The sequence below is a fragment of the Hipposideros armiger genome, unplaced genomic scaffold (assembly GCF_001890085.2).
Source record: "Hipposideros armiger isolate ML-2016 unplaced genomic scaffold, ASM189008v1 scaffold_610, whole genome shotgun sequence".
NCBI lineage: Eukaryota > Metazoa > Chordata > Mammalia > Chiroptera > Hipposideridae > Hipposideros > Hipposideros armiger.
The window spans coordinates 440222-456531 of NW_017731960.1; the positions used below are offsets into that span (position 1 = coordinate 440222).

Genomic DNA, 16310 nt, shown 5'->3' on the forward strand with positions numbered 1-16310 from the left:
TGAGCTGCCAAGAGCCGCCGTGAGCGGCCGTCCAGAGGCCGGCAAGCAACTGCCTCAGCCAGGAAGAGCGTAATGATCACAATGCCAACATGGGCCAGTGAAGCGGCGTCCTCCACAACTAGACTGAAGAACAAAAGGACAGCAACTTGTCTGTTCCCCTTCCCCAATTTCCCAGAGCTGTTCCCCTCCCCCAATTTCCCAATAAAATCTTTAAAAAAAAAATTAATCAGTTTATAAATTCATATTGTATCAGTGCTGTAACAGCATCCCTCGCACTGCATGTTTTACATATGCAACAAGTGAGGCTAGGGTGAAAAATGAAAACAGCTGGAATTAAAATCCATAAATCCCTTTACTTACTAGTTCATTCTTTATTTAACTTATGTGACCATAAGAGACATTCTAATAGACTTCATTTCACCTCAACATATGTCAATTTATCTAAAAACATTTAGTCCAATAATTACCTTACAAATGAAGATTTTAAGATATATAATGGAAACATGGAAAACTTACTCTAGCTCGAAGATATCCCAGGTTAGACAATAATAATGGAAACACATGATTCTGCAATAACAACTCCATTTGGTCCTTGAATAAACTCTTCTGTTAGGAAATAGAAAGTAAATTTCAACTTAACGTCTTCATTATACGTAAAAATCACATCGTAATAAAGTATGTTTATTATGACTTACACTTACTTCTACTTACAATTTTGTAAAATTACTTGACCTACACATTGCATGTTTTAAAACAAGTCAGAAATAGTACCTTAAATATAATTTGATACTGATTGATTTTTGTTGAAATAGTCATTTAATATTCCTTTCTTATATAGCAACAGTTTCACACTGAAAAACTGTCAAATTTTTGTCAGATATTCACTTTAAAGAAACAGGTGACAGAAGAAAGGATATTTACAGTCAACTCAATTATGCAGAAGCAGTCACTACTTTTAAAGTACCATAATTTTCATATTCTCTCATTTGCCTGTGCTTCCCAGTTTTAAGTAAATTAAATTTTGAGTAGCTTAACCTTCAATAAAATATCAGCTAGGGAACCAATCACATGCAGGGCTCCATCTTTCTTCCTAGGGTCAAAGTTCGGGTCTGTTAGGATTTGATAACAGAATGCCATCATTTTTGGCAATACCTAAAGAAATAGAAGAATCCATTTTAGTCTATATTAGCTTTCATTAACTCATTATTATTAAATATGATGCACAAATTTTCAAAATTAAAGCCATTTTTCTGTGTTTTACCAAGCAATTATAATTAACAAAATAACCATTTTCCCTTACTAGGACAGAAAAATATTCTTCAAGTGAGAGATTATAGCTAATAATACAATTTTTCAAATACTAGGGTTATATTACAGTGTCAAATCAACACGGGCCATCTTTCAATTTTGGATTTAAAAAGAATAACTATATACCTCTTTTCTTTTCTTTGCAGCAGTATATAAGAGAGTCTGGGCTGCTGTGGTGGGAGAAGCATAATCTTCAAAAATATCTAAGATTTTAAAAAGTTAAACCATGTTAGTAAAAATGCAATTACTTACTATAGATTTAAACCTGATTAGTCACTAGTCTAAAACCAAGAAATAAAAAAGTCTACATATGAACACTGGTTTACAGCATAAAAAAGCTAAGGATGCATCAGTGCTTTCATGCACAAAAGTATTTATCAAACTCTACAGATTGTCCTTTTAAACAATCATATTAAAGGAAATAATACATTTTAGGCATATATTTTGTCTGAGGACAAGAAAAGTGCTTCATCTCTATCAAAAAAACAACAAAAATGATTTAGTGCTTACTATGTGCACTGTTCTAGGCTCTGGGGACACAAAGCTCAAACAATAAGGTTCTCATGGAGCTTACGAGGTAAGAGAAAGAAACAGATTACACACACACACACACACACACACACACACACACACACACACGGTCAGGCTAAGAACAAATGTACAACAGGGTAAGGAGAAAAGGAGACAGCTAGTTTAAACAGGGTGTCAGGAAAGCCTCTCCAATTTTCCATTAAGGTAACACTTAAGCAGAAATTGAATGAACAAGGGAGAAATCTCCACATGACAATCTAAATATAAAGTTCTAAGCAGAGGAACCAGCAAGTATAAAAGTCTTAAGGGACTACCAGGACAGCAACTGGCTCTGTCAACAGGTATGTTTAGCAGGTACTCAATGGGTATTGGTTGAATACATGCCTATTTAAAACAAATCGCTTAACTACATGGAAATTTTCAAATTTCAGAATAGGCAGTTTTATACAAGAATATGAAAACTTGAGAAGTATCTGATATATCCATATTTAATATAAAAATAAAACAAAACCTAAGTCTTTGCCTGAAAATATAAAACGTAAACATTCTAATACTAATAACTAACATTTACTGAGTACTTACTCTGCGCCAGGCACTACACTGAGATTTTACAAGCATGTGGTATTGTACGCCAGTTATATGTAGCATCCCACTTTATCCATCCAGCACTAGTACCACTGCCCATTTCATAGATGAAAACATTGCATCTCAGAGAAGTTACATAATTTGCCCACAGCCACACGAGTAAGCAACCATGCCAGCATTCACATTCAGGCTGCAACATCAATGCCTAAGCTCTTGCACTTTTTACCAAATCTAAAACCTTTATTATTAACATTAGCGAATACATTAAGATAGTACTGTTTTGTTCATGTAAATAATTGCAAGCGACAAAAACATGAAAAGAAAACTAATGCCATAATTGTTCTTCCCTATAGTTATCCAAAAGTAAAACATACGTATCAAATAATAGCCACTGCACTCTAGTCCAGAGAAGTAAGTGGTTAAGGAAAAAGTACTTTGGCTAGTTGTGACTTATCCATATTCTCTTTTAATCAATAAAATGTAAATTCTGACAATCAACACTCACAGATCTTAATTATTTTATTTCTAAAAACTGAGATACTATCTTATTTGATATGAAGAATAAGTGAAATAATGGTAGCTTTCTGAAAGCTAAACAAATACTCTGCACGTTACAAAGAACACAGGTATTAGAGAAAACCTAAACAGTAAAAGAATGCCTTGAAAAAGACATAAGTTTGGCTAATCATTCTGCTCCTAGGAAAACAAAAGCACTAGGAAAGGGAATAATAAATCATGCCCATGTGTAATGATTTCCAAAAGGAAACGAGAATGGAGGGATAAAGCAGATGGTAAACACCGTTTCTCATTCATTTGCTTTTCCTGTACTTTGTCTCCAAGGGAAGAGACACTTCCTCACTTCCTGAATCAAATAATTCTAAACACAAAGCACTGTAAAAACAACATAGCCCAATAATCTAGCATCTATACCAGCAGGCTCAACTCAAACAGCCAGAGACATCTGGCTGGACAAGGAAAAAGCACTATTGTCAGAGCAACCTTCAGCATGCCTTGGGGAATGCTATTTTGTCAATTATTTATTTCGACATTTATTGAAGACTAAAGCCAAACACTAGTAAAAGAGTGCAGAGGTATAGAAGGGATGGAAAATGCAAAATAAAACAAATAAATAAGATTAAGCCCCTGCCCTTAGACAGCTTTAAGCTGTAGGAGAAAAAGAGGTGCACACATAACATTTTGCTGTTAAGCGCGTGAGTATTCCATGAAGCAATTGATTCAAACTGGGGATAAATGGGAATGAATGCAGGCAATAGCTTCCAGGAAAATCTAAGCTAAAAGGACCCCCCAGAGAACTGAGCCACACAGTGGGGCCACTGTGGGTAATCGCATTCCTTTGTGGAATACTTAATCTCTAGGAAAAGCAGGCAAACTAAATTGGAGTGCTCCTAAAATATGCAGAAATCCAAAGGATCTCCTACACTAAGCACAATCCAATCTACAAATGGGTATCCCAAAAGGCACAGAAAGAGATCAGCCTCATAAACAGAAAAAGTTACAGATGGCTCCATGGCTGCTTCACCATCCACAAAAGGAATGAATAAAGCGGCTTTTCATGTCCCGCACCCAAAGGTCTCAAGTCCACTGGTTAACATCAAACGCTACTGAGTTTCAAAGTTTATCATGAAAAGCAGAACCTTGGGAATTTAACAAAGTAATAAAATCTGCTTAAAAATATGAATTTATTTCTATTACTTTACATATCCAGGAACTGATGAGGAATAAAATCATCTTGATTACCAAATTTCATCCTTATATACTCATATGGATCTTCTTGCCACAGCTCTTCATCCTCATCTTTATAACACATCACAGAAAAAATCACATCTTCAGAGATATTCTAAGAAGTGAAAAAACAAAACAACAAATGGTATAGACTTCAAATCTGGGGAATACTAAAATGTATTTACTGACAGCCTTTGTGATGTCAGTTTTCCAAACTGTTGTATTCATCTTTCTGTGAAGCTTGCATTGGCTACGGGAAGAGCCTGGGGTGAGGGCAGGGAGGGAGGCAGGGGGGCAGATTAAACATAAGATTGTTTTTAAATAACAATTGATAAAAGATATACAGAAAGAGGTAAATGTAAACGCTATTCTTTGAAGCAACAGCAGAGATAATAAAGTTTTACTGCCAAATCAATATTAAACATACCTTGATTCTTTAGGGAAGAGAAATAAATATCAAACCAAGGTTACATTTACTATTATATTTCTTATCGTGAACAGTTTTTACATTTCCATTTTGGTCCTAAATGTCAACATATCAACAATATTAAAATTTTCTGGGCTGGCTGAGTGTCTCAGCTGGTTAAGAGCTCACTCAAGAGTTTGAGCTCTGAGCAACAGTGGTTTGATTCCCGCCCGAGCTGAGCTGCCACTGAGCTTCCAACAGGTGGCAGGATTGCTCAGCTAAAAAAAAAAGAAAATTTTCTTTTCTTCTTCCATTTTCAAAAACCTAATTTCCTATTCTACAATGCAATTTTGGAGGGGGAGGAATCTGTATCTAATAGCCTCTATATACACTGCCCCTAACGCCCCACTGAGCCCTTTTGTGCTATAACAATTACATATGTAAGCACAGGATCATCTCTTAAATAAATTAAATATTTCTAAGAGGAAAAAATTCAGCCTAAGGATTGGAGTTTTCTTATTGGTACATTCCAGCCATGTAAAAAAAAGGCCAAAGGCACCAACTAGAAAAAAAAAATGCTATCATAATATACTTTACAGAAACACAGTAAATAAAGTGAAAGCAATATCTTTATTAACTGCAAAGAAATTATCCCTACTTTACCAACGAGATTTAAGTAAATATTAAGATGTCCACAGAAAAGAATGCAAAAAATACTATATTTGTAAGACCTATAACAAGAAAACACTAAACAAATTCTATACTGGACACCAAAGACAAAGAAAAAAAATTTATTTTCCTTTTTAAATACCATTTTAGAGATTAAAAAATTTAAGAATTTATAGTTTAAAAGGAAAAAAAATTCTGATCCTACCTTCTTCGAATTACCCAAATAATCTGAATGCAAGTAAAATTTATTAATGGCTCATAATTTTCATTCTTATTTGTTCTTTAATTAAATAACTTTAAGTTCTGAATTCTACCTTTAAATAAACAACAAAGTAAGATCAACTGAATCCAAGTCTTCTAACTCATAAAACTTGAAGTTCTCAATCTTGTCAAATATTTACATTTCCAAGCCAATAAAAAGAAAATTTCCAAGCCATTCATATCAGCTACAAGACTACATGTATTTAAAATTAAAAATGCAGGTAAAAATATATTCAATATACAATATGAAATTAGTAATATTTACTTTGCCTAGAAAACTTAACAAGAGAATAGTTTTAGAAAGCTACTCCCTGACACTGACCTGTATGTGTGGCTTCATCTGCTTCCATGTTACAGAATGAACAATTCCTTGGTTGAGATAGTTGAATGCTTGCTGAAGAACCCGGGGGGCTACATACTCTTTCTGTCTATACTGGTCTAAAATTTTTAGTAGTACCTACAGGAATACAGAAAGTATAGCAGAACATGAACAATTTTAAGGTTGAAACGGAGGGGCATTTTAGGCATGACATAAAACCCAAAATCTGTAAAGATAAAAACTAACAGATTTTTAGGGAAATCAGTATTTTGTGAGAATGCTCACGGGAAGCTTTAATTATTAGATAGGTCTGTGTTATATTGAATTGAAGGGTGCCTCACTGTAATTTCAAGGCATTTGTCCTACTTCTAACCTGTAGAACTACCCAGAATAATTCTACATTCTATTCCATATACTAGCTCTTCAAATAAATTAAGACTGCTGTTAAAAAAAATAACAACAACAGACTTGGATAAATGAACATTGAAAACATCCATACAGCAAGAGACACCACAAACAGGTTTTAATGTTTGATAAAATGGTGCATTTCAAATTGGAAGAGAAATGGTAAGTTATCCAAAAAGTAGTATTGGGACAATGGATTAGCCATCTGAAAAAAAAATAAAGCTGGTTCCCTAACTAAACTTCATACCAAAATAAATTCCAGATGGGAGATATTTCAACAACAATAACAAAAAAAAAAAAAAAAACATAACATTCCTAGAAGAAAACCTGGAAGAATTTTATTTTATAATCTCAAACTACAGAAAGTCTTTGAAAACAACACAAAACTGAGAAGTTATTTAATCTTAATTGATTAAAAACAAAAGATTGTTTATAAGGACAGAACCATGCCCAACGCAGCCATGACTGTCCCGGGGACCTTCAGTCAGAGGTGGCACTATGACAAAGTCCCAGTCTTCTAATTCCTGATCTCCAGAGTTCTTCACTATGGCAAGCTTATAACTGAACTGCTGAATAAATAAAAAAGGTTCTTTCAAAACATGTACAGAATTTATAAATTCAGAACATAAATTCAGTTCAAGTTATGGAAAATTCAGGTTTCTACAATTGGTCAGAAGTCCCACCCTCACCTAGAAGCCCCTTCTACAATGCAGGAGAAAAATGGATGTTATTGAACATGATTCTTCTTAACGCAGTTGTGGCTCATCAAAGTGGTGGGAGATGAGATATAAGACTAAAGAAAATAACAGTTTTTGATAAGAAAGCTGTTTTTAAATACTAGAAATACAATATATGCCTTAAATAACCAAGATACAAACAATTTATGACATGGATGCAATGGCATGAAATTCACGTGACACTGGAAAACTCTACTGAACACATTTCAAAAGGGCATCAGCTTTAGGGTGTTTAATGGGTTTAACAGCAGTAGAGAGCAGAAGACAAAGCTGACCAGCTTCCTAATTATGTTGCTACCCATAGTGAATTGCTGAACAGATCATTTTATTCATTACTCACTAAACTTTCCCTACAGACTGTCTCACAGGCCAATGAAATAATTTGTGAGAAAATTATAGCCATAGCTTTCCTGAACTGTTGCAAGGTAGGTTTTAGACATGATAATCCATAAAATGATACTAAACAAAATGATAATCTATAAAAGGAAGTAGGTTTGAAGTATCTAACTTTATATCATTGACAATGAAGATTAATCTGCATATTATAAAAATCTAGAAACACCCTCTATATCGTTAAAGCCTTTTACTGTGATTAACCTTTGCTTCCTCAATATTGTCCTAACACAGCCAGTGCTCAACAGTTATTAAATTTTATTTGTTGAAATATAAACATGATTCAAATGGCAATACAGATCAACCAATCTTCATGCCCATGTGTCCTTCATAGTTTTTAAATATTACTATCAACCTAGATTATTTCTCAAGAACTCCTAATTTCCACTGTACAGAATGGTTCCCAAACTTCCACAAAAAATGTTTAAGTTCTCAGCTGAAAGCCTTAACTTCTGAGCTCAACTCCTTGTGAAATAGATCGATACGTATCCTATAACTCTTCTAATATAAAAGCCTGGAACAAAAAGGTGAGGCTCAAAGAAACAGAGAGTAAGAAACTCCTAAGAGACTGAGACTTAATAAAAGAACCCATCTAACACTGGGTGACTGCTACACCAGTATCAACAAACTTAAAAGGTTTCAGTCCAACATCTAGGAGTCTGGAAGGCCACTTCTTGTGGTAGCTGCCCTAAGCCACTTGGTTCTAAAACTGACCGCACTGTATTAGATTCCCAGAGCTTCCATTTCATCCCTTTTAAATACATAACATATTGATATTTTTGTAACCTATGTTTAAATGGATAGAAATGACTTAACTACTGTCAATAGTTAACTGTCCTTCTATTTGAAAAGCATAAAAGTTTATTACCTGCTGAATTCCCACTGCATAGGTCTTCAAAAAGAATTCAGAAAATTCAAAGTATTCTTTTGTGACATTTCCTGGGCTTCCATATCTTAAAATACAAAGAAAAAAATGTTTAAATACCAAGAATTTTAAAAACAAGCATGTTCACTAGTTTAAATACAATACCTTGTTGAGAAATGTATTCTATTGGGGCAGAAAACTTTCCTCTTTTTTCACAAATTCCATAATGAAATCATGAGCTGTATTTAGACTCTGGGTCATACTTAAAATTTCAGAGAGAAGCTTCCATCTATTTAAGAGCTCATAAAGGAAAAATATCACAAAAAAATGTTTTATCTGATATATTTTTTTCAACAAATACTTATATAAGTAAATTTGACTAACTTCCCTGTAGAGCTGAATGGCTATGCACCTTCTCATACAATTCCTGGATATTTTCAATGAGCTTAACAATGTCACTTCATTCTTTTTACAGAAGAATAGAAAGATTCAGAGAAGAAGGACCACCTCATTACGATCTCAAAGTCAATGATCACAGTTAAGCCTACTTTAAAACAAACAGAGCATGCCTTTTTGCCCTCTATGGCTCTAAAGACAAATAATCATATACTATGGCACATCAAAGGATCTATCCAATTTTATTATATCCAATACTGAGATACTGACCATCAGATCGTAAATCTAATAAACAGAATTACCGTTCAAAAAGACGAGCTACAATATGCAGTGCCCACTTCTTACACTTCCACCAGACCAGCTCTGGTCTATCATCCTCGTCAATTTGCAGGGTCTCCTAAGAGGATAAAAACACCAAGATTAAATTTCTCCATAAAAGCGTTTATGTGAATAAACAAAGGCAGAATAAATGTTCATATAGATTAAGCAATATTAACTGTGAATTTAGATTGCCACACAAATGCAAATTCCCTCTTATAGATTGGTAGGTAGGAATTAAATCAGAAAAGCAAATTTCAACTAACCAATGTTGTTGCTCACATTTATCTCCTATCTTCAAAAGGCCCAAATAAGTAGAAAACAAATACAAAATATCATGTCACTTGAGGAAACTCTGGCCTGACAGAAAGATTCTATCTTGATCTGGATGATAGTAACACACGTGCATGTTTGTCAAAATTCACTGAACTGTTCACTAAGTTCTGTGCATTTATGTAAATAAATTAAAGCTTAATATAATTTATCCCAAGATACAAATAAAAGAAAAAAATACTGCAATTTTGAAGACAAGTTTAAATTTTAAAATATTTGATATTTTAATTGTTAATTTGATTAGTTATTTCAGTTAATTTGATAGGTGAAATAAACCATTATTGTTATTGCAGATAAAAATGATTCACCATCTTTTACCTATCAAACTGGCAAATAGAATTTTATATAAGAGACAGTCTCAGTCACTGCTTATTAAAGTATAAGCCAGGGCAATGTTTCTGGAGAGCACTTTTGCAAGATCTGCCAAATCCTTAAATAATTCTAGAAGTCTATCCAAGAAAAATAATCACGTGTGTTTATAAAAATTTTATTATATCCTTATAGCTAAAACACTAAAAAAAATAAATAAACCTAAACATCCAGCAAATGAAGCATCCAACAGAAATGACAGAGTATAAAAACATTTTCATTATTAAAAAGAAGTATTTACAGTAGATTTTAAGTGAAAAACATTTTCAAAACAGTACCTACGTATACCATTTTTATAAATAAAGTACATAGACACAGAGAAAAAAAGGCTAGAGCAATAAAAACCAATTTTTAACATGGTTTTTATCATTTTTAGGATTAAATATAGTTATTATTTTATTAGTTTTGCTTATCTGAACCTTCTAAAATTAAGTACATATTATTACTTTTTATTACAGCAGTCATGTTTTTTCCAAATAGGCTAGGATAATAAATCAGCTACCACAAATATTCCAAACCCAAGTTTTCCGAATTTTTCTTAGGAACAGAAGCGCTTTCTTACAGGAGGAACTGTCCTATCAATAATAGTTCGAAAGATCTCCATCCATGCTGTCATGGTTTGGTTATTCACCAGTTGAAGAGGTAACGCATACTGAAAACAAAAGAATAACATCATCAAACAATAATTCCTTCCCTCCAAAAAAAGTAAGCAATTTCATCTATACTGGAAGGTTGAAATATATAAAATGGCTAACATTTGACTATGAAACAGTAATTTCATATGGTTCAAAATTTAATTTAAAATAGATCTATAAAGCATGAAAATTAAATTTTTAAAATATATTAGTATATATGCTATGACTTGTTTCTCTGGGCTACATTTTTTAAAATAAAACATATTTTTAATACAGTAAGGTCTCATTTATTCAGCATGAGGTTCTAGATAAGTGGTTTTTACCATTTACCCCTTGGTCAAACTTTTCATTTTAACTACTTTTTTCCCAGCTTTACAGATAGTTGACATATAACATTGTGCAAATTTAAGGTACACAATGTGATGATACGTATACAGACTGCGGAATTAGTACCACAATAAGATGAGTTAACATCCCTATCACCTCACATAATTACCTTTTTTTTGAGGTAAGAACACATTTGAACCACTTTAATGAAAATCTTTACCTCATGAAACATTTTTTCAATTACTGTCCTCTATACTATGGCATAATACCCCAGTCTGAAGTATTACACATAATATCACAGCCACTGTATTACTGTGTGTCCCCCTTGCTACACTGTGAGTTATAGATGAGGCACAGCACCTCTGCATCCATGCATTCCAAAACCTGCTACGTGCTAAGGACATAATGGTAAGTGAGAGACAGTCTCTGTCCTCAAAAAGCTTACACTCTAGTTGGGGGGGGGGGACATATATAAACAAGGAATTGCAATATGGTGTGATAAGAGTGTACAGATAAAAGCAGCACAATATTGAGAAAGGTACAGAGGAGGACCACCTCGTCCAGCCTGGTAGTACCAGGGACACTTCCTGGATGAAGGACATGCAAGCTGAAACCTGGAGGAAGAGCACGAATCGGCCAGGGCAGAAAGAGTAAGATGAGTGGCCCAGGCAGAACGACAGTATTTTTAAGGCTCCAAAGAGAGGGCATGACCTGTTCATGGAGCTGAAAGAACTTCAGTGTGGCTGGAGTATGAAGCACAGAGGTAAGAATGGTAAAAGATAAGGTGGAGACATGAAGGGCTTTATAAGCCACGTTAAGAAGTTCACACCTTATTCTAAAGTACAATTTGGGAAGGCATTTGGGCTTGAGAAAAGGAACAGGGGAGGAGCAGGCTCAGGGCTGGGGGAGAGTGACGATGCATTCACTTTTGGACAAACTGAGTCCTGAAGTTTTGTATGAAATATCCAAATGTCCTGGACACAATAAGTATTTAATAAATGCTACTTAGACCAAGTCAATTTAATTGTATGAGACTTTTCAAAACATAAATATTTTGCCTCTTCCCAAATTGTCAGATAATCACTGTTTACTTACATTATCACTGTAATTGTGCCTCTTAAAGCCTTCTAAATTTTTGCTTCCAACGTTCCCAGAGGGAGCATATTGCTTTAGTGGCATGTAATAGATCACCAAAATGGTTTAAAATGTTGAGGTTTTTCCTTGTTCTTTTTTTAGGTTTTAGCATGTACATGTTGAGAGAAAACATTTTAGATTTTTGCCCTCTTGGCAAATCAGGTAGAAGTAGAGGATTTAGGAAAATTATTTCATCAGCCTCTCTCTTACTTCCAGATTCCTGGCTGTACTTCTCCCAATGGGAAAGGGAAAGCCGACCTCTGAATAAATGGGGTTTTACAATTTCTAATGGCAAAGTATCTCACTGATTAAAAAATATTTGCCTCAGAGTAAAATGATTCTCCTGAGGAAAATTTCTGAACAGTGCTTTAATAAAAAAGCAAAGGCACCATACATCTTCCTTCCCTACTACTTTAAAAAAAAAGTGTCAGGGAATGTATTTTCCTAGTATCCCAGTTTCTTCTCTCTTCTCAGATTTGCCTCCTTCCCTCTTCCCTCTCCACCAAAAAAAGCTGAGCTGAAAAAAAATCTGTCTCAAACTATTTCTTAATTATTAAAAGTTTAAAAGATGAGGCTAGGGCCAGCCGAGAGGCTCAGTTGTTAAGAGCTCGCTGAAGAGTGTGAGCTCTGAGCAACAGCGGTTCAATGCCCGGCCCAAGCTGCGCTGCTGCTGAGCTGCCAACAGGTGGCAGGATGGCTCAGCTTAAAAAAAAAAAAAAGTTAAAAAAAAAAAAGATGAGGCTAAAAGTATAAATCTTTATTGAAGTGAAATATTCAAAAACACTACAAAAGTACTCACGTCACATATAAAGCCAGGAGCAAAACCAAACTATCTTGGCTCTCTAGCTCAAACTATCATGCCCACTTGCAATGACTAATTTAACTAAAAAGCATGTAAGAGTGGTTTAATTCACTCATCATCAAACAGTTTAGACTAACAATAATTATTCTTCCTCTATGCATATCTAAATAATTTACCCAAGTCTTCCAAGGATTAAATTTTAAATACTTTTATATTTAAAACACTCCTTTCTCCATCATCTTCCAATTGCATTTTAGATTCCCATATTACTATTCTTTACACCTTCCAGATAAGAAAAAGGAAGTATTTTAAATGAATGAAAATGGGGCACTCAATCTTCTTTTTTAGCTTTAAATGAGGTTAAATGCAAAGAAACTACCATCAGTATGATTTCCCAATGAAGAAGGACTCTCTTCTTTTCCTTTCTCTTCACCTATAATCATGACTAATCTATAGGCAGAATGCGATGGACAGATCAGTCAAGTAATCAGGTTTTAGGGCAGTTAACAACCCTGGTTCCTCCACACCCAGCACTTCAGACACAGAAATAAAAAGAATACAAACACTGAATCTCAGCTCTGCCACTAAGATAAACTTGGACTATCAAGTTATGTTCTGTGAGCCTGTTCTATCATAAGGAGTTTTGTTTTAAGAAATATATGTGAGAATATATAATAATTTTTAACAATATCTGACTTATGGAGCACTTTCCATGTGTCAGGCAGAAAAATAAGGCCCCATATTTATCTTCCGCAACAGAAACCTACCTGAACAAGTGCATAAAAGATTTTCAGAATCTGTTTCTGTAGTAAGACAGAATAATGCGAGGACTCAGGAAGGAGCTGCATGATTTGCTGTTGAATACGAGGGAGGAATATTTGCATTGCTGCTATAAGAGGTTCTCTTTCTTCTGCTTTCTTATATCTACACGAGCAAAGACAAAAAAGAAAAATAATTTCTCCCCTTACAAAAGAGCTGTAAGTTGTGAATGAAAAAACACATTTTTTAAACTATATAAAGCTAACAAAACAAAAACATTCCAACCATGGGCTTACAACTTGTTTGGATTGTTAGAATAAACTTAGAAGAAACTTTAAAAGAGCACATTCCCGTTCTAGGCAGAATGCTTGGTCTTTCTAGAAAGAATTAGACTAGTTTAAAAGAATCCAACACTATTTTATAACTTTCCTAAATACATTTTTCTACTACTTTTTCATCATACCGCAATTCGTCCTATAAGATACAGGGTGACATGTCTGTTTAAATAGACATTCCTATTATATAACAAATAATGTGGGGAGGAAAAAATATTTCTTCTTATACCATCCAATATTGAGAAATTAGAAGAGTTTACAAACTTAGGTGTTCTTAGATCACCTGAATTGCTACAAATCAAAAATATCTTCTAAAAATTCTAGACTATGAAATAACTGGTTTTTTTTTTAAAAAGCTACAGGAACAAGTAGCAATCCTCTTACAACCCAGGAAGCAATGCTATTAAATGTGACACTCGTCTCCCACCTCCCAAGCAACTTTTATAGAAGAGAAAGTCACTAGCAAAGAAACTTTAAAATTTTCTATCTGCATCCAGAAAGTTAAATGTCTGGTTTGTTTAATAACGTGCTCACTTCAAGACAAATATTAAGGTACCTTTATATCAGAGTTTCCAAGGAAAGCTGTTAATAAATGGTCCTTTGAAACTAACAAATAATTTTGAGAAGCACTGCATTATCGTGTCACTGCCTCAGAGATTAGCAATGTCCATTGGCAGATGAAAGGTTCTTTGAGTAACTGTAGTCAACATGTTTATATTTAATGGTGCTTAACCCAGCATTTGCCAATAACCTGACTCTGCAGAACACCCTCAGCAGACCCCTCTATGAAAGTTAGTTTTTCTAAGGAACACAAGGCTGATATTTTCAACTAATAGAAATCAACTTACTCATACGTCTTCACCAGTTGATACAGACATAATAAACTGCCAAGCCAGCTTCCACTGCTCTGTAATTGCAAGTAATAGCCTATCTTGTCGACAACTGCGGGCCAGTGACCAGGGAAATCGTATTTAATGATGGCACGGAGACACATTGTTAACTGGACTCTATAAGGTGGGGGGAAGAAGTCCAAAAATCTAAGTAGTTATAAATATCAGGTTTACATAAAAGCACTGTAACTCCTATTCACCTACATTACATAGTTATATACCTGGGGTGGGAGGACAAAGAGCGGTCCCATAAAGAAAAACCTCCTCAGTAGCTCAACTGACCGAAAAGAAACAGATCAGGTGATTTCCTAAAATAAACTTTTCAAATGATCTTATCCTAAATACGGCTTTGAAAAACAAATGAATTTAAAATTAAATTCATAAAAATTTTTCCCAAAAAAAAAAAAAAAGACAATGACTCCACCTCAGCAAAATTTCCCAGTATTTTGGTTGTCATATCCTGAGAAACAAAACAAAACACAGAAAGTATTGCATCATTTCAACTGGACAAACCACCTAAAAATGGTCAGAGTATGTAAAATGGAGGCCTGCATAATGGTGGGAAGGATTTCTGTGTGCCAAACCTTGAAACATCCATTATCAGTTAACAGCCAAAAAGTATGCTGCACCTATCAAAGCTTCCTGAGATGCTAAATTTTGTTTCTGAGTGTAAGGCACAAGCTTGCAATTCTTGAAGAGAAAATCTAAGAGCTATTTCCATAGATATAAAGAAAAAAGACATGGGAAAAAACATAAAAGAGAAAAAGAGGAATCCCTTTAATAAAACCACAAAGTTAAATAATAAAAGATGTGATGTCATAACACTTAGGTCAGTAATCATTTCTTCAACAGGATCCGAACTGTAATTGGTATTGAAAAGAAAACGAGGGGAAAAAAAAAAACCTCTTCTATAAACTATCAATAATATGTCCTTACATGGTCATTTGCCAGTGGTTAGAGAGTGAACCTGGCTAAATATAGATCTACAGTGAAAAAAGGAAAAGTGTGTGTGTTGAGCTGAACAGCCAATAACTTGGATTCACTGAAATGAAATAAACAAAATAATGCCTTTGCCTTATGTTACCAAAGCTATGTGAAAAATTTCCTTTGCAATACTCTTAAATAAACTTTGAGAATATTTCTTCAAGAGTGACTACAGTGAAGCCTTCAGGACATAAAGGAAGACGGGCCAAAGCACTGTCTATAAAGATAAAAGGTGTCTCCTTGTGCTACCAGCAGCTGTTCCTAAACAACCAATAGGTCATACTGGTGTGCAATAAAACTGAAACTTTTCAGTTTTTAAAATTTCATCTTCAGGTTGACCCTCCCAATCCTTTCTCATTCCAACCAAGCAAAGGATGGCTATGAATGGCCTTCCTTCCATGCATTGCTGTGTAGAGGCACTGCAGGATTCAGAGAGATCTGAAAATGTAAAGATTCTGACAAAAAATAGATACACTTGCCAGAGGAGTCACTGCCATGTTGGCATTTGGGCAACCAATGAGGAAAATTATTATTTCCTTTAATAAGTACACCTATTTTCTCTTCACTGACAAAATAACTACACAAAAAGGAATGCAATGTTTTTTCTCCTTCCTCACTGTTCCCTCACACTTTCTTCCCTTTTTCCTGTGTATTGTCATGACATACATTAGACACCCAGTGAAAAAGTGATATCTAATCTCTTGACATTAAACAATTTCATTCCCTGTTTCTTCTATTTCTCTCCTCCATTTTTTTAAAAGAAATCTAATTACTAGCTTATGTTGAAAAAAATGTATTTCTCCTAT

At 34.3% G+C, this 16310-nt stretch overlaps 1 protein-coding gene across 1 annotated transcript in view; it reads right to left on the bottom strand.

The window, feature by feature from the left end:
- The window catches only part of IPO8 (importin 8), a 72202-nt gene that overhangs the window by 43790 nt on the left and 12102 nt on the right, over positions 1 to 16310 (bottom strand). The window contains exons 4-13 of the mRNA XM_019624963.1: positions 14479 to 14637; positions 13304 to 13460; positions 10201 to 10290; positions 8921 to 9015; positions 8226 to 8310; positions 5826 to 5960; positions 4183 to 4282; positions 1435 to 1511; positions 1036 to 1152; positions 517 to 606 (exon numbers count right to left, since the gene is read on the bottom strand). Coding sequence (XP_019480508.1) covers positions 517 to 606; positions 1036 to 1152; positions 1435 to 1511; positions 4183 to 4282; positions 5826 to 5960; positions 8226 to 8310; positions 8921 to 9015; positions 10201 to 10290; positions 13304 to 13460; positions 14479 to 14637 — 1105 coding nt within the window. The remainder of the gene's footprint in view (positions 1 to 516; positions 607 to 1035; positions 1153 to 1434; positions 1512 to 4182; positions 4283 to 5825; positions 5961 to 8225; positions 8311 to 8920; positions 9016 to 10200; positions 10291 to 13303; positions 13461 to 14478; positions 14638 to 16310) is intronic.